Below are 22,241 nucleotides of genomic sequence, written 5' to 3'. Positions count from 1 at the left end.
CATATGATGCATGGTTAAACTTGTCTACAGCTCCATTACAGTCATATTAGGTTTTTTTTTGTTTTTTCTTTTGTCCACTACAGTTTAATCTGAAAACTGTCAGAGCTTTCTCTCTCTCAGAGAATCTCAATCATGAAGCCTCCCTGCCTTTACAGGCCTCATTTATAGATCCCCACCTAGTTGTTTAGAGGACGGCCATGATTATTGCATTAATATAAGGTTTGAAGAGAATTTATCATCTCTGCAAATGTCATCAGCTCACATCCCCTGATAACCGCCTTACAAGTCCTGACGAGTCCATTAAAGCCTCATGCCTTATATAGTGTCACATAACTGTTTATTTTATTAATTACTGCTCGCTGCATGAGTTGTATCTTTCACCCTAAAACATAAATATGGAAACCTAAACGTTTGCATACAACTGTACTGTGCGTGTACTGACAACTACTACAATTTGTTATATTAGTAGAAATTACTGTAATAGTCGTACTTGCGCACACGCATGCGCAGATGTGTTTATAGTTGTGGGAGCGTCACTTTTAGCCATTGACAAGATGTTGGCAGCTGTGGGATAGAGCAGCAGCCAGGCTGTGCGGGATTCAGAGCCCGGGATCGACGCTCCGAAGACCAACAGCGGCAAACATGCGCCTGTTTACTCGAATGAGTGAAAAACAGTTTTTAAACGTGGTTATAGGCAGCGTTATATATCCCGTGACTTGTCTTTATGCAAAAGTTTGCAGGCTCAGTGGGCCGGGCCTCGACCTTAATATGTTTCTATTCATTTACAATCAAATGGATTTAAATGTCATTAAAACATGTAGAATAAGGTTCAGTTGTTCAGTCAGAAGTTGGTTTGCTTGGTCTCAAAGCAACATTTTCAAATAGCTCAGTACAAGTCAAATGTGTCACAGCTTGGAGGGTGTGTCCTCAACTTTTCGGTGAGTTTCTCCAACAAACGTGTAACACTATCTTAACACACCAAAATGTAACTTCATGCTTTGTCACCATGTATTCATGTTTACTCTGTGTTGGATGTTTATATGTATCAGATATAGTTTCTAATGCCAAAGTAATATTCACTTTTAATGTACTATTAATTGTCACCATCCTTTCAGGCAGGGGTTTTGCTGCTCCAGCTGCAAGGGCAGCTCTGGCCAAAGGCTACATCGTGGCTGTGATCGGATCTCTGGTGGATGTGCAATTTGATGAAGGCCTGCCTCCCATTCTCAACGCATTGGAAGTGGTTGGCCGTGAGAGCCGGTTGGTGCTTGAGGTGGCACAGCATCTAGGTGAGTGTGCTGAAGTGACAGTCGGTTTGAAAAACTGCTCGGACCTGTTACAAACTTTAAACACCAGTTTTACTGTCTTTTCCCATGTGTTTGTTCAGGTGAAAACACAGTCAGGACAATTGCAATGGACGGGACAGAGGGTCCTGTCCGTGGTCAGCAGGTTCTGGACACTGGAGCCCCCATCAGGATCCCTGTGGGTCCTGAGACCTTGGGCAGGATCATGAATGTCATTGGAGAACCCATCGATGAGAGGGGTCCAATTAGCACCAAACAGTAAGTGTTGAGAGGATTACTTTGAGGGAGCGGTTCTGTATTTATCTCAATCATGTTCCGTAGTGTATTGTAAATACTCCAGTCTATGGCAGCTGAATGTCCATTTGCTGCTAGTGATGATTCAGAAAATGCATTACAAAAATTACATTTTTTAGCACATACAGGAGTAAATGGTTTGTTTGCTGGAGACCATTTGGGTGTTTCCAGGGCTAATGACCCTTATTGTCTTGCAGGACGGTGCCAATTCACACTGAAGCCCCTGAGTTCACAGACACGAGTGTGGAGCAGGAGATCCTGGTCACTGGCATCAAAGTGATAGATCTGCTTGCGCCCTATGGCAAGGGTTTGAAGATTGGTTGGTGGATTATTTTACACCCTATTTTCAGGCAACACTAAAATTGTCAGAATTGCATATGTACATTGTGCATGTTGTATTCTTTTAGGTCTTTTTGGAGGTACTGGTTTTGATAAGGCTATATTAATTATGGAGCTGATCAACAATGTAGCCAAGACTCATGGAGGTTACTCTGTGTATGCTGGAGTGGGAGAGCGAATCCGCGAGGGACATGACTTGTACCATGAAATGATTGGGTCTGGTGTCATTAACCTGAAGGACGCCACCTCCAAGGTGACAGCATCTATGAATTTAATGTATTTTGGATACAAAGGGACAACTAAGTGTTTCAAGTTAAGATACCAAACCTAACCTATTTTGATCTAAGGGATGCAGATCTGTTCTTTGTGTTCTGATACATGTCTCAACATCCTCAGGTAGCGCTCGTGTATGCTCAGATGAACGAGACCCCAGGTGCCCGAGCCAGGATTGCTCTTACTGGTCTGACTGTTGCTGAATACTTCTGCAACCAGGAGGGACAAGATGTGCTTTTTTTTTATTGACAACATCTTTAGGTTTAGTCAGGCTGGATCAGAGGTTCATAATGCCAAATAGATTTTCTTCATTATATGCAGATGTCATCAAGAAAATGGTACTTTTTGTGCATATTTATCTTGTGGCTGAGTACTTTTTCTTTTTTTAAGGTATCTGCTCTGTTGGGTCGTATCCCCACTGCTGTGGGTTACCAGCCTGTCCTGGCCACTGATATGGGTGCAATGCAAGAGAGAATTACCAAAACTAAAAAGGGCTCCATTACCTCAGTACAGGTGAGAAGACACAAGATGCTGATCACATACCAGCACACCCAGCTTTTTCTAGATCATTGATAATAAAGTTGTTAATGATGTCACAGGCAATTCATATGCCTGCCGATGACTTAACCGACCCCGTTGTTACCACATCCTTTGGTCACTTGGATGCAATAACTGTGCTGTCCCGTGCTATTGCTGAGCTTGGTATCTGTCCTGCTGTGGACCCTCTGGATTCCACCTCCCGCATCATGGACCCCAACATTGTAGGAGCTGAGCACTATGATGTTGCTCGTGGTGTACAGAAGATTCTTCAGGCAAGACTCACTTTGAATGCGAACACATTACAATGTCTATTATATTTGTAATTCAAGATGAAACTAAAACCTTGTCCGACAACCTAACCATTGGTATTTAGGACTACAAATCGATGCAGGATATCATTGCCATCCTGGGTGTGGATGAGTTGTCTGAGGAAGACAAGCTGACGGTAGCTCGTGCTCGCAAGATCCAGCATTTCCTCTCTCAGCCCTTCCAGGTAGCAGAAGTCTTTACTGGCCACATGGGCAAGCTGGTACCTCTCAAGGAAACAATCAAAGGCTTCAAGCGCATTCTAGCAGGTAGAGGTCAGGGGTGTCCACCTAGGTCAGGGGTGTCCAATCCTGGTTCTCGAGGGCCACTGTCCTGCTTGTTTTCCAACTATCCCTGCCCTACCCACTGCTCATGTCCAGGACTGGACACCGCTGACCTAGGTATAGACATTTTAAAACGTGACAAACTTTATGCAGTTTTGATTGTAATAGTTATTCTTTTCTCTCTTCAAGGTGAATACAATGCCCTGCCACAGCAAGCCTTCTATATGGTGGGTCCCATTGAAGAAGTGGTCCAAAAGGCAGAAAAACTAGCCGAGAAGCAGTCATAAGTGAACTGCCTGTAAGAGAACATTTTATCAGAAACATTTGTACAGTGAATTTCTATTTGAAGAACTTATAACATGCCGTGCTAAGTATGTTGTGCTTTTGTTCCATTCCCCTGGGAAGCTGAAGAGGAAATTAAAAATGACATTGGGATATATAAAATGTTTTTTTTTCCTTTTGTTAGCACTGTCAGTGAGTAAACATTCTTGATGAAAAGTATTTGCTTTTATTAAAAACAGTCACAACACTCGTATAATGCTAAACTTTAGCCTATCATGTGTCGAAGCTTCTTATTTAACACCCTTTCCTGTGTAAGGAGGTTGCTGCTGTGTTCTTTGAAGGCTTCAAAATCCTGTAAAATAATTTAGAAAGAAGCATGTTAAATTATATAAAAATCTAGGTTAATTAAAAAATTTTATGTTGTGGATTTCAACAAACCTTCTTTAGCTCCTCGTATTTTGCCTTCGAATCGTCAAGCGCAGACTGAAGAGATTTCACTTTTACATCTGCATTAACAGCTTCTGCTTCTTGTGTAAACCTGAAGTGCAGTCAAGGACAAGTAAGGACTTTTTACTCTCATCAGTGCAATGGAAAAATTGTTGATAAACCATTTTACCTTTCCTCTGCTTCTGACCGGGCTTTTTTTTCTTCCTTCCATTTTGTCTCCAGCTGCTGCATTTCTTCTTGTTTCTCCTGCATTTGAGAACAGTTAAAATTGTCACTTTGTTAGTGATTGCCTCATTCTGTGCACAGATTTAATTTTTATTGAGGAGAACAGACTTCCAATTACCTGTATTGCTCTCCCTCTTTCCATAGACAGAGACAATAATTTGTCCTTGTCGTTGGTGAGGCTCTCTATGATTTCTCTCAGGTGGAGTTCCTTCAGTGCTTGCTCTTTTTCAGCATGTTGCAGCTTGAGCTTCTGGCCTGGTCATGGAATTAAAGCCTGTGCTGTACTTCATTGTATGTTGCAACATTTGAGAGAATGATAAAATGTTGGCTACCCACCTTTGCACACCTCCACAGCCTGTCTATGCTGTTGCTGTGCATCATGCAATTGATCAAGTAGGGATGCCTCCCTGGCTTGATGTTGAGTTGCCTGTTCCAGGAGTTTTGACTGGCATCCAGTTAATTTTTCCCTTTGAAAAGGTTGTTAATTAAACGTCATTATCATTTGTAACATGGAAATATTAACTAAAAAGTGGATCTTTCAGCACTAATAATATCTCACATTGATTCATTTTTTTTTCTTACCGGTATTTTTTTTCTTTGTCTGTGTAAGTCTCTGTTAGCTGTTTCATTTCTTGCAGCAGTTTTTGAACAAGCATTTCTTTATCTTGTAATTTCTGGGAGAAAAGTGTGTCATTTTCTGCCTGCAGATGTTTGTTTTCCACCTTTAACTGGGCATTCTGATTTTTGTACTCATCCATGAAAGCAATTATTGCTTGATTGTTGTCTGCTAAATGCATAAATCTCTTCTCTAGTATCTCTGCATTTTCTCTTTCTTCATCCAGCTGTTTCTGGCAGTTTATCACTCTCTCCTCCAGCTCTGTATTGATTTTTTGCAAGGCTTGACATCGAAGAACTAGGTCATCAGCTCTCTCTTTCAGCAACCATATCAAATTTGATTGTTCGTCGATTCTGGACCTCAGCAACCCAGTCTCCGCTGTATCCTCTGCAGAAAAGCTTAGAAGTTTCTCCAGCGACCTCTGAATACTGTCCACATGCTGTGAACGGGGGAAATGCCTTGTTTAAAACATGACAAACAGGTGTTTCTTACTAAAGTTATGTTGTGTGTGGACTGGAGCCTGACTGACTGAGGGGGGTTTCAGGCTGACCCTAGTTAGCGAGTAGTTTAATTAGCTAACGTTAACGTTAGCTGACTTAACGTTAGCGTTAGGCTAGTTAACTTACAGACAGATTTAATCTTTAATCTAAACTTTACCTCCGTCATGTTGTCCTCCGCCTTCATGAAGTTTTCTGCACTCCCCTGTGAAGTTGCCATGACGGCTAAAAGCAAAAAAACATTAAATAGTGCTTATTTTACCTTCACTCGGCCCCACTTCTAGTACAAATATCAGTTTTTTCAGTTGCTCGGTTGCTAGGGGCAACCATCTTCGAGCCGCGGCAGGAGTCGCGAGGTGGCGCAGTTGGACCTGTTATGGGCCCCCGGCACAGCGACGGTCCGAACTGGAGATAAAAACAGTAGTTTGCGTATGTTTTTTTAAATGTTTTTTTACTTTACAGCTAAGTGCGTTTTTGTTTGTGAATTTAACGTGGCAATTAAGTTTTTGTCGTTTTTATTGTCCGGACTGGTTGTTTCGTTGATGTAGCGTTATTTGTTTTATTTTTGTTAATATGACACTTGTGGGAAGTCTCAGAGTGCCCGACGTTGAATTTATGACATTTCAGCCACTTGCTGCATTGACTTAACGTTAATGTGTAAAACACTCTTTGCTGTATATTACACTTGATATGAACAGCATGCAACAAGGTCCCTCGGTAGGACTCGGGCACTAGGATTAGCTACGTGACCCGTTTATGTCTTCAAGACATATATAATTTATAACTTTTTCTAGTTTTATATTTTTATTTACTCCCATCTCTACTTCCCTCCTATGAGAGCTTAGGTAACACCTTTATTCCCAAGTGAGAAACAAATATTTTATTTACAGCCCGTTGTGAGCGGAAAAATCAGGCACCCGAGAGCAAGTCGGACCTGCATGGCATTATGCAGATTCCAGGGCTGGAGGGATTTATCCAGAGGACCGAGGGTGGGTTGGGGGAGCGGCTGTCCTGGCCTTTTGTGCACACCCCTTTTCATCAACTAACGGGCCAAGAAAGACAGACCAGAGGAAAGCAACAGCATCACAGCCTCAGTCCCTGCAGCTCCTCCATCTGCACAGCGGAGCTGGACGGACCAGCCAGAATGTGGCTGCTACTTAAGCTCTTTCTCGTCTTCCTGTGCTGTGCTAGGTGGTGCCACTCTGAGGGTAAGTAGTCTGATTTATTCATTTATCTCTTCTACCACAATATTTTCTGACCACCCAGGAATGATTCATTGGGGAACTACAGTGCTGTTGTGCTCTTAGTGATTCACCCAGTGCACTTGTTGCTCAATCAAAACAAACCATTTACTGTGCAGATAGTTTTGGGTTTTTTCCCCCCTCTGAATTAATATACTTTTGTAGTTTAAACACACAGTTCAAGTTTTGATGGGGAACACAAGAGGATACATCAGCTGAAATAACCGTTGTTGATGATTAAAAAAAGCCACAGTTTTAATGGAGCTGCACAAATAAATTTGAGAAATGTTGCTGTGGTAAAATGATTGGTAAAGCGATTGTGGCTCCAGAGCCAAATGTTTTGTCACGTAGTATAACTTTGAAGGTTGAGCACAAAGCCCTCCTCAGACAGATTGGAAGTTCTCTTGAGGAACTTTTGCCTGAGCTTTACTGTTGCTAGGTAACAGAAAAGAGCATGTGACTTACGGACAATCTGTGAGGACTGAGAGCTGCTGCTGCAAATCTCATTCAGGGGAGCAGATTTTACGCTGCAAAAACACTGATTCACACTTTATTCCAACTCAAGGAAGAGCTTTATTCTCCAATGTAAGACAAAAAAAAATGCTAAGATACCACTCCTTATTTATTTCAGTCCTGTGTTTGTCTCTTGTGTTTGTAGCCCAGCTAGATCCTACTTCTCAAATTGTAATCTGCTTTCTTTTTGCTCAACCCTTAGTATGTAAGCTCCTTAGTGTGAATCAAGCAACTAATTACGCTGCAGCTGCTGCAGAATGGAGTCATTTCTACCTAAGGAGTAGTTTGGAGTTTGAAGAAAAAAAAAAAAAAACTGTACCAAGATTTAGGTTGCAGCTACAGCTTTCTTATTTATTTTTTATAAAACATTTTTACTGCCTAAGAGACACACAAAAACAGAAAAGGTGTATGCTACATACCAAAAAGACAATATAACCATGTTGACTGTAAGGCTGTACCATTTAAAAAATAAATCACTTGGCATTTGCTTTGAATCACAGCAGTCTCGGTACATGCCGCTGAAATTTGCTGATGACAACTGAAGTGTACAAAATGATGACTCAACTAAAAACCGCAATATCTCTGTAGACCTTGTCAGCATGTTCATGTCAATTATTAGCATGGGTTTGCAATTAACAGACAATAGTGTAGCCTGCTTAAAAGAATTTGCCCTGTATCTCATAAGTTATAATAATGTTTTGTTGTTTATGTAGTTAAACCAGGAATGGAAAGGGTACTTTCTCAAATCTCTGTGCAATCCTCCCACAAAATAGTGACACATTACCCAGGACTCGTCCTTGATATTGCTGCAAAATGCTTACACTGGCAATAATAGCTAATGTGACAACCTGATGGGATTTCATGGTGTTGGTTTGTTAACCATCCTCTGCCATTTTTGCTGTTCCAGACACATTTTGTCAGTAAACTGAGTTGTTTTCATTATTAATCATTGCCACAAGAAATCTTAATCTATTAAGTGCACAGAACTTTAATGGTGTTACAAAGCACATTTTCACAAGGGAAATATAAACATGCATGTATATTTTGCTCAGGGATAGCCTGACTCTTGATTTGATCAAACCTATTTTAGTTTGAGTGTGTCAATTTAATGTTAAAAATGTTGTGCTCAAGCTGTTCAAGACATATAAACTTGGCCAGCATGTGCATGTTAAACCTCAAGCATGGCAGCTTCTTTCCAGTGTAGGAGCCTAAATCCTTGTGCAACAGTAACACTGCGTTAGGAGCAAGAACGCAGTTGGCACGAATTGAGACCAAATCCTTTCTTTTCCTGTAGCTCCCTCAGTCTGTGTTACAGACGCTACAGCTGTAGTTTAGCCTCCAGTCAACAGTTAGTGAGCTGTCACTCACTGTACAGCAGAAAAATAAGTCGTCTAGTGGCCGTGTCACCGTATAGTGACAACTTCATTTCTGATTCTTTTCACTCACGCATTTGTTTAGGCACTTATCGAAAATCATGGCAAGGATTCCAGACTAAGGTTTTATTCCTTACTCTATTATTCCTTCCTTTTGCTCCCATGCCATTGCCAAAGCCCCTCAGTTTTCACTGTTTTGTGTATAGCAATAAGAGCCAAAGTCACTTGTTTGGCAATTGACTGCATTCTGCCGCATTGATTTCCATATGAAATAGGCAGCAGCACTTCGCTCTGACAGCATGGATGGGTTCTAGTGTTTCATGCTGCCAGCAGCCGTTTTCTCCACTTTTCTCCACATGCATTCAGTAAGTGCAGAGGTCTGCGCCAAAACAAGATGGCATTGATGAAAGCTTGAAGACATCTTTCGAGCGCCCCACATGACAAGAAAGAGGTGTTTCAGTGGTAGTGGACAGGTGTTTTGTTAATGGCTGGCTGAGTTTATGTTTTACCTTTTGTTTTACTTTATCGTGTTACTGTACTCTGATTTGTACTGTCTATCTCCTAAGTGTTTTTTAAGGGTGACATTTCCAGTTATGAGCCTGCAACCCTGCTGGTATCTCTTTTGTGCCATTGTAATTTGGAAGGGGGTCGCCTTAAGCGTTTGGCGGGCTTCTTTTAATGAAAATTCCTCTACTGCTCTTCTTTGTTGAGCAATAGCAGGCCGTCCTTATCTTCCTGCTTGGAGAAGGGTGGTGCTCTCTCCTGCTGTGGGTTTAAGTTGCTAATTAGAAAAGACAAGGCTAGAAAGAAGGGAAAGGAAAACACCAAATTAGATGAAAAGCACCCACCTAAAACACTAATAAAGCAGCACTCATTATGAAGACTCAGAGCAAACATACTATTAGCACCATTCACCCTGCCTTTTTACCTACTATTTATTGAACAAATTTCAGGATTAAAAGTTACAAAGAAGATGTTCAAGGTTCAGCTTCAGTCACCAGTTCCCAGAAGTAATACTGGCTGCATTTGAAAGCTTCCAGCAGCTTTTGTTTCTCCTTGGCATACATTGTTTTAAGCTATCAAAGTCTGAATGTATGCAACTCTTTTCATTTTTGTGGCAAATTTTTTGGGTTTTGTTTCTTTATTAGGACAATGTGATTATTTTTTCACAGTAATTGTTTTCTCCAGGTATTTAATGCACAAACGTATTATATTTGTCATTTACAGGGATGGGCTGTGTGATTTTTAAATAGAATACATCTTTTAGACATTTATATGCTGTATACAACACTTCTCCCCACTGACATGCAGTACATAGTGCTGAAATTACTAGGATCACCTTGCAACAAAGGCTCTTTTTGAGCAGATCGTGAGCAGTTTTGTCATTAGTAAACTGAGCAGAAAGAAGATTTGCTTCTTGTTTAGCTGCTGAAGGAGATAAATATGCAGCCTGTTTTGTTGGAATCGTCATAAAGCATCTTTGTGACTAGAGAATTCTTGATCAGCGTGTATGCAGGGCTTTTAGTGCAGTAGCAAAGGCCGGTGACCCCACAGCTGTTGTGAAAATGATCAATCTTTGAAAGAATACATTACTTAAAAGCGATGATAAACTGCTGACTCTAAATACTGGTATTATGTCACTCACATAGTATTCAACAAGCAGATATTGGTTTGTAGCCAGTACACTTTAAATTATTTATTTTAAATACATAACTTTTTATTCACAGTTAGACATGCAGGCCTAACACTTTGCAAGTCTAATAATTAGCACAATATGTCTATAATTAGTGTAAACATTATGACAGTATAGGAGAATTGTATAGCTAGCTACAGCACTGGGTTAATGCAGCTTTTGATTATTTCAATCATCCTAGTGTTTCAGGAGGACGATGGTTTTGCAAGTTGAGGGAGCAGTTTGATCAGGAAGGAAGAATGTTTCCAAAATGCTGGATAAGACACCACCAACCCCAACTATTCACCACTAATCACAACCTCACAGCTCTTCCCACAAAGAATTTGGGTAGAAATGGTTGTTGTACCATCCAGTACCACTATTTATTCCAATTACATTTCAGACTAGACAGGATCAGCATGCACCATAAATCAGGCTGTCAGAGAGACAATCAGAATTACACATTCCTATTTGGAGGAGTCTGATGGAGTGCTCCGCTGCTAAACTATGCTGCCTGAATCAATCTCTCCTGTCAGGGAGAAATGTCAGGGAAGTTAGAATTGTGGTACCTTATCTCCAGTTGTCACTCAGCAAGAACATCAAAAGGAGACTCAGAATGAGTGTAACTGTCGGGGGGAAGGCTGGCATGCTTCTCTTCAAGGATTGTCAATACTCTTAAGAACGAACATGCTTTATGAAAAATAATAACAATGTCAAAAAAAGTTTTAATTGCATGCCAGAAAAAACTTGAACTCAAGCATTAAATGATTCCAAACTGCAATTGTGTGTAGGTTGTGAATTGGGGCAGTTCCGCTGTGGGACAGGCCGATGTATACCAGGTGACTGGCACTGTGATGGGACATCAGACTGTGTGGATGACTCTGATGAACGTGACTGCCGTGAGTAACTTTTTACATCGCATTGTAGGCCAGTATACTGTACCTGACAGGGGTGGGGCATTTATGATACTTGTTGGATGTGGGTGTTATTACAACCTGAAACCTAAAGTATTACAAGTAAAACCTTAGTATGTAACATTTAATTTGTATTATTTTAACTGCTGGTTATATTTTTTGGTGTGTAAATCTTAATACACAAAGGGAATAGTGACATTTGCGCTGTTAAACTTAGTTTAGTATGAAGCATTATACTTTCCTCAGAAATGTAGTGGCGCAGAAGTATAATGAAGACACTTGGGTAAAGGAAAAGTAACTCAAAAAGTACTTTATATTGGTTACCTCGTGTGAAAAAAAAAATGTGTTCCCACAGCTCAGGTAACATGTGATCACAGCCATTTCCAGTGCTTGAGTGACGGTGAGTGTATCCCAGATGTGTGGGTGTGCGATGATGAGGAAGACTGTGAGGATGGTTCAGATGAGAGGCAACACTGCCGTAAGTACACTTTGCAATATCACCAACAGCAAATACAGGCATTAAATTTCACCAATATCATGTGTAAAAATAATTTTACCAGGTTTCCTCATAGCTTTTCTACCTGTAAGAAATATCTGTTAATCTCTCCCCAGCTGGAAGGACGTGCACCAGTGGCCAGTTCAGCTGCAGTAACGGGGCCTGCATCCCAGGAGAGTACCGATGTGACCACCTGGCTGACTGCTCAGATGGTTCTGATGAGAGAAACTGCCGTAAGTCTTCTCCATGATGGCATGATTGTTTCCCTTTTTATTTTTTTATTTTTTATTTTTTTACATCTCAGGTTCCAGTGGCATTTAATCAATTTGTTAAGATTAAGAGGCTTGCTGACTGACAGAATGGGCCACAATATGCTGCTTGTTGTCACAGGGTGATTGCAGATTCCTTGGTGGATTAGTGAAGCTGAAGTTCAGCTGCTATGCCATTATTGTCCTGACATAGTAGACTTACAGCACTACACACTGTGGTAATCTCACAATTGCATAAAGAATGCTGTGGTGACTGCTGTTACGGTGGTGCCATTAAATTTTAATCTATTTTTTCCACTTGCTGAGCTTTTCATGTTTTAAAAAGCTGAAAAGATCACAGTTGTCAGGCTGATTTCAATGCATAGTGTTGTCCTGATGGTGATTTAACCTTTCAGATTACCCTGAGTGCACACAGTTGAGGTGTGCTAATGGGGCCTGCTACAACCGGACCCAGCGGTGTGACCACATACTTGACTGCCGTGATGGCTCTGATGAGGCAAATTGCAGTAAGAAGCCAGTTAATTTTACAAACAGATATTTCCAGGCAACAGTCTTTTGGCAGTGCACAACAATCTACAGCAAACACAAAATGAAATCGTCAAATAGCTCTTTTTGTCTGTTCTTGTTGTGTTTTCTTTAGCACAGCACTGCAACATTGGCCTGTTTCCATGTCTTAATGGGGTGTGTGTTCCTCAACGCTATGTCTGTGACCATGATGATGACTGTGGAGATCGAAGTGATGAGTTCAACTGCAGTATGTAGCCTCTGTAGCCTCAACCTGCTCATTTTAATCTAGCTCCACTGTCAATCTAATGATTCTTTATGTATCTTTGCTTAGATAGACACAGTAATAAATTACTTAATCTCCAGTCCCCTATGCATATTAATTCTCTCAATTTTACCTGCAGCATACCCTACATGTAGAGGGAACTATTTTACCTGCCCCAGCGGCCGCTGTATCCACCAAGTCTGGCTTTGTGATGGAGAGGATGATTGTGAAGACAATACTGATGAAAAGGGCTGTGGTATGGATATAATAGTTGAAAACTAGTTGTGATAATCTAAATCTAGTACGTTTTTACTATTAGGGCCAGTAAGATAAATGCTTATATTTATCTGGTTAAGGTACACTTAAATGGGTTACAACTAGAGCTCTGAATGTGAATCTCATTCGTTTCCAGTCTCCATGGTTGGTTTGGTCTACCAGGACGCTATGCCTGTGCTCCTTTAAGTGTAATTCAAATGCCTCTTTGTGGCACAAGATCGAGCAGCCCCCCAGAGGGCTTTAGAATTCTTCCACATGGCTGTGAAGAGTGTGTTTTTAGAGGATGGGCTGCAGAAGCCCTCTGAGCTCCCATGTGACCCCCTCAAAGCTCTGCTCCCCTGCATCGATTTAAAGTGACAGCAATTTCCCTGACATTAAAGTCCCAGTCACAAGTTTCTTAATATCAACACCACATTACTGTGGAAGCTGCTTGTTCCAAATACATACCTCATACACTGCATATTTTTAAATTTCCAATGGTCTGACTGATTTAAAACTCTCTGTTCTCATGTTTATAATGTCATTTTTCTTTTTCTATGTGTAATACTTCACAGATTAAGATTATGAATTGGTTTTGTCTACAGATAATGTGCACAGGGAGTGTTACCCAGGAGAATGGCCCTGTCCATCCTCTGGCATGTGTATCCCCATTGATCAGCTCTGTGATGGGACAATTCATTGTCCTGATGGAGAGGATGAAACTAACACCACTGCTGGCCACAACTGCAGTTAGTTCCACCACAGCCAGTGTCAAATGCACATTAGAACATCTGATATCTTGGAATATCTCATGTGCTGAGTACTGTATATTCTATTTTTTTTTGTGTGTCTTGATCAGGTATCTGGAGCTGTGCCTCTCTGAGCTGTGAGCATCGTTGTCATGCTTCTCCTGAAGGAGGAACTTGTACTTGTCCTTCTGGATATGTTGTCAGTAGCAACAATAGTCGGTCATGTATAGGTAAATATCCTTCATAAACCTAACTGCATCTTAGCCCTACTGATAAGAGGTTTCCTTCATGAAGACAAGTGTAAGGATAAGTTGGGATGTTGGACAATTTCTCATATTTTTGTACTTTTCTTTGCGTTAAGTAGCTGCACTTTCTTTTTTACGTGTTTATTTGGGGTTTTCTAATTAAGAGCAGAACAGAAAAATCTGCTGTTTGTGTACTCCCAATGAGTTAGACAAGCTCCTATCAAAAAATAAATGTATTGTTATTTCACAACTTCTTACCCTCTTATGTTGTTTCTGTTAAACCTGTTGGATGTGCATGTAAAGTGAGTCAAACAAAGGTTTAACCATTCAGATGGTGTTTAATCCTCATCTGCTGTGATCTTGATTTCATGCTGAAGACTTTGACGACTGTTCAATGTGGGGTGTATGTGACCAGCTGTGTGAAGACCGTATAGGCTCCCATCAATGCAGCTGTCGAGAGGGCTACACCCTGGAGCAGCACAGATACTGCAGAGCTGCTGCCTCGAGTGAGTGGCATTTCCTGTCTGCTACAATAGTTTGTTTTGCATAGAGTATGGTCAGATTTTGAATGTATGAATGATCCATCCAAGTGAGGCCTGTTAGCAGAGACCCTTTTCCTTTTGCCATCCTCTGTGGCTGCTCTACTGAGTGTTTGTGCTCATTGTTGCATACTGAATATTGTTTTAGTTAGTCTCTTGCCTTTGTGGAACACAGAAAAAGTGATGCCTGAGAGGCTAACTTTTTGTGAAAAGAGTGTGTGTAGTAGCTGAAAAGTACTCTTTGAGTCAAGCATCTCAATTTATATTCTGTAAATTTCCACTGAACCTTGAGTTGCGCATGCACTCAACAACACTTATTTCGTTTTAATAAAAATCAGACCCTGGTTTTAACATGAAAATTTCAAAATACTAAATACTAAAAAAATTTCTTTAAACTTTGCAACTTGTGTTCTGCTTCTCCTACAGCTGGAGTTCCTTACTTGATATTTTCTAATGGCAGAGACCTGCTAATAGGTGATATCCATGGCAACAGCCTGAGCACTTTGGTTCATTCAGAGAACAGAGGGGTTGCAGTGGGAGTGGACTTCCACTATAATCTCCATAGGATCTTTTGGACTGATACCATTCAGAATAAGGTATGTGTGTGTGTGTGTGTGTGTGTGTATATATATATATATATATATATATATATATATATATATATATATATATAATTTATTTATTTACCAATTTACTTCTTTTATCTGTAGTTTAATCATGGGGCATTACCCACTTCTAGTCTGTTATACTTGGTTAACTTTATGTGGAATAGACTAATAGACTAATAGTCTCTTGAGTAAATTCTTCATAGATTGGAACTTTACAGGACTGAATTCTTTCAGTTATCGTTTAAATATCAGTGAAGTTGATACCATAGTAAGGGGATAGCTGTTGGCTCCTTTGCGGCTGGGTCATAATGAAGGGAAAGTTGATGTGGAATGAAATCTAAATGGCCTAATCTTGAAACCTGTGTGATAGGCTGGTATGATGTTCACATACCAGGGTGCAATTTTTGTAACACGATCTTGTTCAAGGTAATCACGCTGTATTTATTTTCAGTGGCACTGTCTATCTGTAAGCATTCTTTGACCAGCTAAAAAGTCTTGGGCTCATCTAATGCCTTGGCCTCTTAATGATTTGAACTGCAGCCACTGTGCTGAAAGACAAAGACATATCTCTGACTGGGCATCTGTGTGTATCAGCCACCTTCATGGCAGCACGTTAGATTAAAAGTAGGGAGAGCACAAACAGGGCATGTGAATGCAACTGGAAAGGTTAAACTACCAGGCTATTTCCACATCTTCAGTTTCTCTTTAAACAGGTCAGTTGAAAATCCTGCTTTTTAGATGCCTGGATCTTGTTTCAAAAGAAGCAGAGCTGCTAAGAGCAGTATACACCTAACCAGCTTCATGGTGCCAAGGCTTTTGGTGTGAGAAACTGCTGCCATCTTAGAATCAGTAAAGTGTCAGGCTTCAGGAAAATCTGACACGACAGTATCATCAAAAGAGAAAACAAATCATCTCTCTTTCACTAATTTGATTACCTCAGTGCCTTTGTAGCCAACATAGAGAGGGGGTACATTTATAGTAACCAACAATACTTTGAATGTATTTACAGTACATGAATGTGAATATTGTAGATATTAATACAGAATATTGTAATATTGATACACTTGATATGGTCTGATCCTATCCTTAAATATTCTCGCTTTTTTTCTGGAAGCAGTAACCACCTATGGGCTAATTTTCTGCCAACAATGGTGTCTTTTGTGTACAGGTGTTTTCTGTGGATATGGATGGTTCCAACATGCAGGTGGTTTTAAATGTATCAGTTGACTATCCTGAGAACCTGGCGGTGGATTGGGTTAACAATAAACTATATGTGGTGGAGGCCAGCGTCAACAGGATTGACATGGTGGACTTTGATGGAAGTAACCGGGTCACACTCATCACTGAAAACCTTGGAAACCCTAGAGGATTGGCGGTAGACCCCACTGTCGGGTAAGCCCATCTCCCGTTTTCCATCCATTCGGCTATCCACCTATTCCCAATCCCCACATACAGTGTCTGTCATGCTCCATTGGCATGGAATAAAGGGCGGTGTGTGAGATTAGCAGATTGCCCTGGGTGAATTAGTGAGGAGCAATGTAAGTGATGACCCTCATTGTAATCCAATCGTGGAATTCAAGGGGGGAGGAGAGCCAGGTGGCTGCAGGAAAATGCTTCTCTTAAATTAATGTACAGCTCTTTGGTGAAAAGCACAGCCACCTACATGGGGACATAGTGCAATGCTGTACATATTTCAAACGTCATTAAAAAGAGAAATGTCTCCTATGATTTTCATGTAACACCCAAGCCTGCAGAAATCTTGTAGATAAACATTTTCCCTTTTTTCACAGGTATATGTTCTTCTCAGACTGGGAGGCACTGAATGGACAGCCAGGCCTAGAGCGGGCCTTCATGGATGGTACCAACCGTTATGGGATCATTAGGAGTAAACTGGGCTGGCCAGCTGGTGTCACACTGGACATTGAAGCCAAGCGCATCTACTGGGTTGACAGTCGCTATGACTACATTGAAACCGCTACATATGATGGTCTTCATAGGTAAATATGCCATTTGGTATTTTACAAAAACAATATGTCTTAAAACTTAATTTGAATTTAATTTGTTACAAGCATGCAAGCAAACATCCTGTAATTTTGTGGACCAATAAACCAATAGAAAGATACATGCATTAATAATTTTATAAATCAATGATTTTAATATTTTTTGCATAGAAAAACAGTAATCCACGGAGGTGCTGTGATCCCACACCCATTCGGCATCAGTCTGTTTGAGCACAATGTGTATTTCACGGACTGGACCATGATGGCTGTGATGAAAGCCAACAAGTTCACTGAGCACAGTCCACAAGTGGTTTACGGTACATCTCAGACTCCACATGGAGTAGCAGTGATACATCAGCTGAAACAGCCACATGGTAGGTCCCAGTATGACAAATTTGTTGTCTTCAGAGTGGTCCTTATCTAGTTTGCAGTTCATGCTACAGTACAGTGGAAATGACCCAGGTTTTTTGCAACTTTAGCTGCTATTGTTTCTAAAGAAATAGCTATGGTTAAATAGTGCGATCTGTAATTTACCTCATATGTTTTTCCACTTTTCATTTTGTTACCAGTGATGAACCCTTGCAGTATGAACAGAGGTGGATGTGAGCAGATCTGTGTTCTGAGTCATAGAAGTGACAATGAAGGACTGGGTTACCGCTGCAAATGTCGCATGGGCTATGACCTGCATGCTGATGGCAAGCGATGTGTGGGTAAGAGAACATTTCTCATTACTTTTTTCCTGCTTTGAAGTGTACAATTTTACTTAACACTTTTAAGATGTAATGAAATTTTTGAGATTGAATATCTTTGGCATGAATGGCTATTGTTTCCTAAAGTCTTCTGCTCTAATTTCTACAGCTGTGAGGCAGTTTCTGCTGTTCTCCAGCCAGCTGGCTGTGAGAGGGATCCCCTTTAACCTCTCTTCTCAGGAAGACATCATTCTGCCCATCACTGGATCACCCTCTTACTTTGTTGGGGTGGATTTCAGTGCTGAAGATGATGTTATTTTCTTTTCTGACACAGCTAAAGATATTATCTACAAACAGAAAGTGGATGGAACAGGTGAGCACAAAGACATGTTGTGGAGCATGAAAAGTATCATCAGCTAATATGTTTCAAGTGTTTATTTTGTGCTTACATCCTTGGATAATTTCTTTCCTAGCAGAGAGCTCTACCATGTGATTCAATGAGGCTTATACAGGGAGTAAGGGGAGTGCCTGATGGGGCCGACTGGTACTATGGGGGAGGGAACAGACAGGAGTATAGACAGTGGAAATGAATCACATAATCAACTAAAACTAATCTCCTAAAAATGAGTAGCAAAAACTAATCAGAAACATTTTACTGAGCCATTGTGATATTTATTTTCAAAATGATTACTTAAACTATGGAAAGTAGTCACTAATGTGACAATCCATGAGCAGTCACACCATGCAAAAGAAAAAAGAAACACCACTGCTCTGATCAGCAATGTTGTTTTTGGAGCTGCTCTAGTTTCTTCTGTCCAGTCTACATGGGGAAAATGCAAGCTGACAGCCTATTTATTTAAATGTGTTCCTCTTTCATCTCTGTGTTAAATGGTAGTCTGACTGCTTTGATCTGCACAGGCAGGGAGGTACTGGCAGCCAATAGAGTGGATGGAGTGGAGGATCTGGCTTATGACTGGATATCGAAAAACCTCTACTGGACTGACCCAAGATACAGAAGCATATCGGTCATGAAACTAGCTGACAAGTCCAGGAGAGCAATCATACATAACCTCAACAACCCAAGGGCCATCGTGGTGCATCCTCTCATTGGGTAAAGCGATAAAACACTGGGAAATATCTGTATTTTGTGACAGTTATCCATCAAAGCAAATATTTTTATTTGAAATGTATTTGAATGTGAGTGTGTGGTGTGTGGTTGTTTGTCTTTGTGTGGCCCTGTGATGGACTGGTGACCTGTTCAGGGTGTACCTCTGCCTTTCACCCAAAGAGAGCTGGGATAGGCTCCAGCAGATCCCTGTGACTCTAAGTAGGAATAAGCGGGTATAGAGAATGAATGAATGAATGAATGAATTTATGTGTATGTACATGTAAAATAGCATAAAACTATTAATAATGTAATTGTTGGCTTTGTAGCTGTTTTTTGCTTTTAATAGTCACACATCTCAAGATATGCCCACCCATTCATAAACTGTCCTCAAGTTAAGCCCCTGCCGGATAAAAGGAATCCTTATTTATTTCCAATAACCTCAAAGTCATAAGCCTGTGTGTCCAACAGATTAGTTCAGTTTGAAGGGCCTTATTGCAACAAGTTGGCTAAACTATACGGAAAAGCTCTGTAAGGTGGAAAAAAAAATCCAAAGTTTTTGTCACAGTGCTAGATGTTTCATTTGCATTTAGATAAAATATGTTTTTGAATGAAATATGGCATGGATCAAGATTTATTTTGCTTGAAAAGGTATATTTTTTGGACTGACTGGTATCGGCCTGCGAAGATTATGAGGGCTTGGGGTGATGGGTCACATGCCCTCTCTATTGTGAACACTACTCTCGGCTGGCCAAATGGTCTGGCTATTGACTGGAGGTGAGTCAAAAGTCCAACACCTACTGTATGCGCCCAATAGAAGAAAAGAATAATCCCTCAATATGCTATTTAACCTTTTTTATTTAACTAGAGTGACATTATTTATTTTATTTTTTTTACCCATAATGTTTTGCAGTTATAAGAGCTACCTCTTTTCATTGTTTTAATGTTTTTCTGCTTTCATCTCCACTCAGCTCAATGCGTCTGTATTGGGTGGATGCCTTCTTTGACAAAATTGAACACAGCAGTTTTGATGGAAGGAACAGGGTTTCGTTGGATCGCATAACTCAGATCTCCCATCCATTTGGTCTCACCATTTTTGAAGGTAATAAATTCTGACATAAAGCAGCAAGTTGTCTGTACAGAAGAATTTCTTTTAAGACTGAACTGTCGTTTGTTATTCTTGCTATAATGAGTATCATGTCAAATGACCACTGTTACTAGGGAGTGATGAAAGATAAATTAACTGAGGTTATGCTCTGTTGCTCCTCTACCTGAAGGCTATGCGTATTTTACTGACTGGCGCATGGGTGGCATTGTACGTGTGCGCAAGACCGATGGTGGGGAGATGGTTGTTATCAGAAGAGGAATCAGCCACATCATGCATGTCAAGTCTTTTGACTCCAACTCTCAGATTGGTCAGTAGCTTTATTCACTCTTCTCACTCTGCTATTCATGCACACTTGTCAGTCATATTCCTGCTAATTAGCCTCCACTACCCTTCTCAGGTTCCAACCTGTGCAACAGGCCGACAAATCCTAATGGAGACTGTAGCCACTTCTGTTTCCCAGCTCCAGACTCTCAGAGGGTGTGTGGTTGCCCGTATGGCATGAAGCTGTCACCCAACCAACGGACATGTGTAGAGGACCCTTCCAACGAGCCCCCCACACTGCAATGCGGAGCCAACTCTTTCTCCTGTGGCAACGGCAAATGCGTCCCAAACAGCTACAGATGCGATGGTGTTGACGACTGCCATGACAACAGTGATGAAGTCAACTGTGGAATTAACAGTAATGCTTTGTTGTAAATCCAGTTTCTTTTACTGACTTGACCTAACCCGTTTTTCAATTCAGCATTATGATATTTAATCAAAGTCATAATTTTTTTTCAGACACCACTTGCTCCTCCTCTGCATTTACCTGTGCCAATCAGCGTTGTGTGCCTACAGGATGGCGCTGTGATGGGCACAATGACTGTTTTGATAACAGTGATGAGAACAACTGCCCTACACAGGTGCCTGGTACATGTCCTGCCAATCAGTTTACCTGTGCCAACCATCGCTGCATCCCACATACCTGGCGTTGTGACACAGATAATGACTGTGGCGATGGTTCAGATGAAGCTGACTGCCGTGAGTAACTTAGAATTAGTCCTAAACTCAAAATAGGCATGAATATGGCAGAATTAAAGAAAGACCTGTGCAGTTTTCAATTACTGGCCAGGAGATTAACTCACACAATTAACTCATAATTTGTGTTGACAGATCTGGGAAACACTTGCCACCCAGGACAGTTTCAATGTCCAGACCACCGCTGTATAGACCCCAACTATGTCTGTGATGGGGACAGAGACTGTGTGGACGGAGCAGATGAGCAAGGATGCAGTAAGTACCTTCCTTCCTAAATTACAGTTGTCCCTGAACATACATAATAACTAGTCTCATTGGATGTTCACTTTTAGAATCAAGTGTGTACTGAATAATATCGATTTTATTTCACTTTGTATTTACAGTATATACTGTAACTAATTGAGCCTGCTGATTGATCAGATATATTTGCAGTAGATTTCATGAGCATGCAGATTTTCCTATTATTGAATTGTAAACTTGCCTCAACTCAAGTTGAGTTGTGGAAACTACAGAAGAATAAAGCTGATGAGTCACACAATGACGTTATGGGAAAGAGTAGTGGAGGCTAGGCTGAGGTCAGAAGGACAGGCTGACAAATGAGGTTAGACAGGAATCTCCATGGATCATGATGTTTGCAGATGACACTGTCATCTGTAGTGAGAGCAGGGAGCAGGTGGAGGAAAATCTAGAGAGGTGGAGGTTTGCTCTGGAAAGGAGAGGAATGAAGGTTAGCTGCAGTAAAACAGAGTACACGTGTCTAAATGAGAGGGACTCAGGTAGAACGGTGAGGTTACAGGGAGTAGAGGTGAAGAAGGTGGAGGATTTTAAGTACCTAGGGTCAACAGTCCAGAGCAACGGAGAGTGTGGAAAAGAACTGAAGAGACGTGTGCGAGCAGGTTGGAACGGGTGGAGGAAAGTTTCAGGTGTGATGTGTGACAAACGAGTGTCAGCAAGAATGAAAGGAAAGGTGGACAAGATAGTGATGAGACCAGCAATGTTGTCTGGTTTAGAGACAGTGGCAGTGAGAAAAAGACAGGAGGCAGAGCTGGAGGTAGCAGAGCTGAAGATGTTGAGGTTCTCTCTGGGAGTGACAAGGATGGACAGGATCAGGAATGAGGACATCAGAGGGACAGCTCATGTTAGATGTTTTGGAGAAAAAGCCAGGGAAACCAGATTGAGATGGTTTGGACATGTTCAGAGGAGGGACAGTGAATACATTGGTAAAAGGAAGCAGAGGTTAGAGCTGCCAGGAAGGAGGCCTAGAGGAAGACC

General features: G+C 41.0%; 2 protein-coding genes and 1 pseudogene across 2 annotated transcripts in view; 2 read left to right on the top strand and 1 right to left on the bottom strand.

Moving 5' to 3' along the window:
* The first annotated feature begins 554 nt into the window (after positions 1–554).
* On the top strand, positions 555–3,722 carry LOC113123590 (ATP synthase subunit beta, mitochondrial-like; annotated as a pseudogene).
* Positions 3,723–3,864: 142 nt separating this feature from the next.
* zgc:172182 (coiled-coil domain-containing protein 89) lies at positions 3,865–5,736 on the bottom strand. Its single transcript, XM_026295918.1, has 7 exons — positions 5,568–5,736; positions 4,877–5,349; positions 4,631–4,761; positions 4,413–4,549; positions 4,239–4,315; positions 4,061–4,160; positions 3,865–3,974 (listed from the first exon to the last, which is right to left on the bottom strand). Exons 1-7 carry the CDS (start codon positions 5,625–5,627, stop codon positions 3,888–3,890), a joined length of 1,065 nt encoding a protein of 354 aa, XP_026151703.1. The 5' UTR covers positions 5,628–5,736; the 3' UTR covers positions 3,865–3,887.
* A 740-nt stretch (positions 5,737–6,476) lies between these two features.
* The window catches only part of lrp2a (low density lipoprotein receptor-related protein 2a), a 43,255-nt gene continuing 27,490 nt past the window's right edge, over positions 6,477–22,241 (top strand). The window contains exons 1-23 of the mRNA XM_026294756.1: positions 6,477–6,615; positions 10,998–11,105; positions 11,476–11,598; positions 11,733–11,849; positions 12,281–12,391; positions 12,526–12,639; positions 12,794–12,910; positions 13,515–13,658; positions 13,769–13,888; positions 14,281–14,409; positions 14,869–15,038; positions 16,219–16,442; positions 16,841–17,047; positions 17,222–17,424; positions 17,620–17,760; positions 17,909–18,112; positions 18,658–18,850; positions 19,496–19,621; positions 19,816–19,946; positions 20,122–20,259; positions 20,350–20,631; positions 20,733–20,972; positions 21,105–21,224. Of these exons, the coding sequence (XP_026150541.1) occupies positions 6,552–6,615; positions 10,998–11,105; positions 11,476–11,598; positions 11,733–11,849; positions 12,281–12,391; positions 12,526–12,639; positions 12,794–12,910; positions 13,515–13,658; positions 13,769–13,888; positions 14,281–14,409; positions 14,869–15,038; positions 16,219–16,442; positions 16,841–17,047; positions 17,222–17,424; positions 17,620–17,760; positions 17,909–18,112; positions 18,658–18,850; positions 19,496–19,621; positions 19,816–19,946; positions 20,122–20,259; positions 20,350–20,631; positions 20,733–20,972; positions 21,105–21,224 (3,526 nt within the window). The 5' untranslated portion in view covers positions 6,477–6,551. The remainder of the gene's footprint in view (positions 6,616–10,997; positions 11,106–11,475; positions 11,599–11,732; positions 11,850–12,280; positions 12,392–12,525; positions 12,640–12,793; positions 12,911–13,514; positions 13,659–13,768; positions 13,889–14,280; positions 14,410–14,868; positions 15,039–16,218; positions 16,443–16,840; positions 17,048–17,221; positions 17,425–17,619; positions 17,761–17,908; positions 18,113–18,657; positions 18,851–19,495; positions 19,622–19,815; positions 19,947–20,121; positions 20,260–20,349; positions 20,632–20,732; positions 20,973–21,104; positions 21,225–22,241) is intronic.

The sequence above is a fragment of the Mastacembelus armatus genome, chromosome 21 (genome assembly GCF_900324485.2).
Source record: "Mastacembelus armatus chromosome 21, fMasArm1.2, whole genome shotgun sequence".
In the NCBI taxonomy this organism is placed as follows: Eukaryota; Metazoa; Chordata; class Actinopteri; order Synbranchiformes; family Mastacembelidae; genus Mastacembelus; species Mastacembelus armatus.
Note: the sequence above shows the minus strand (reverse complement) of the source record. Positions and strands in the feature narration are given on the sequence as shown.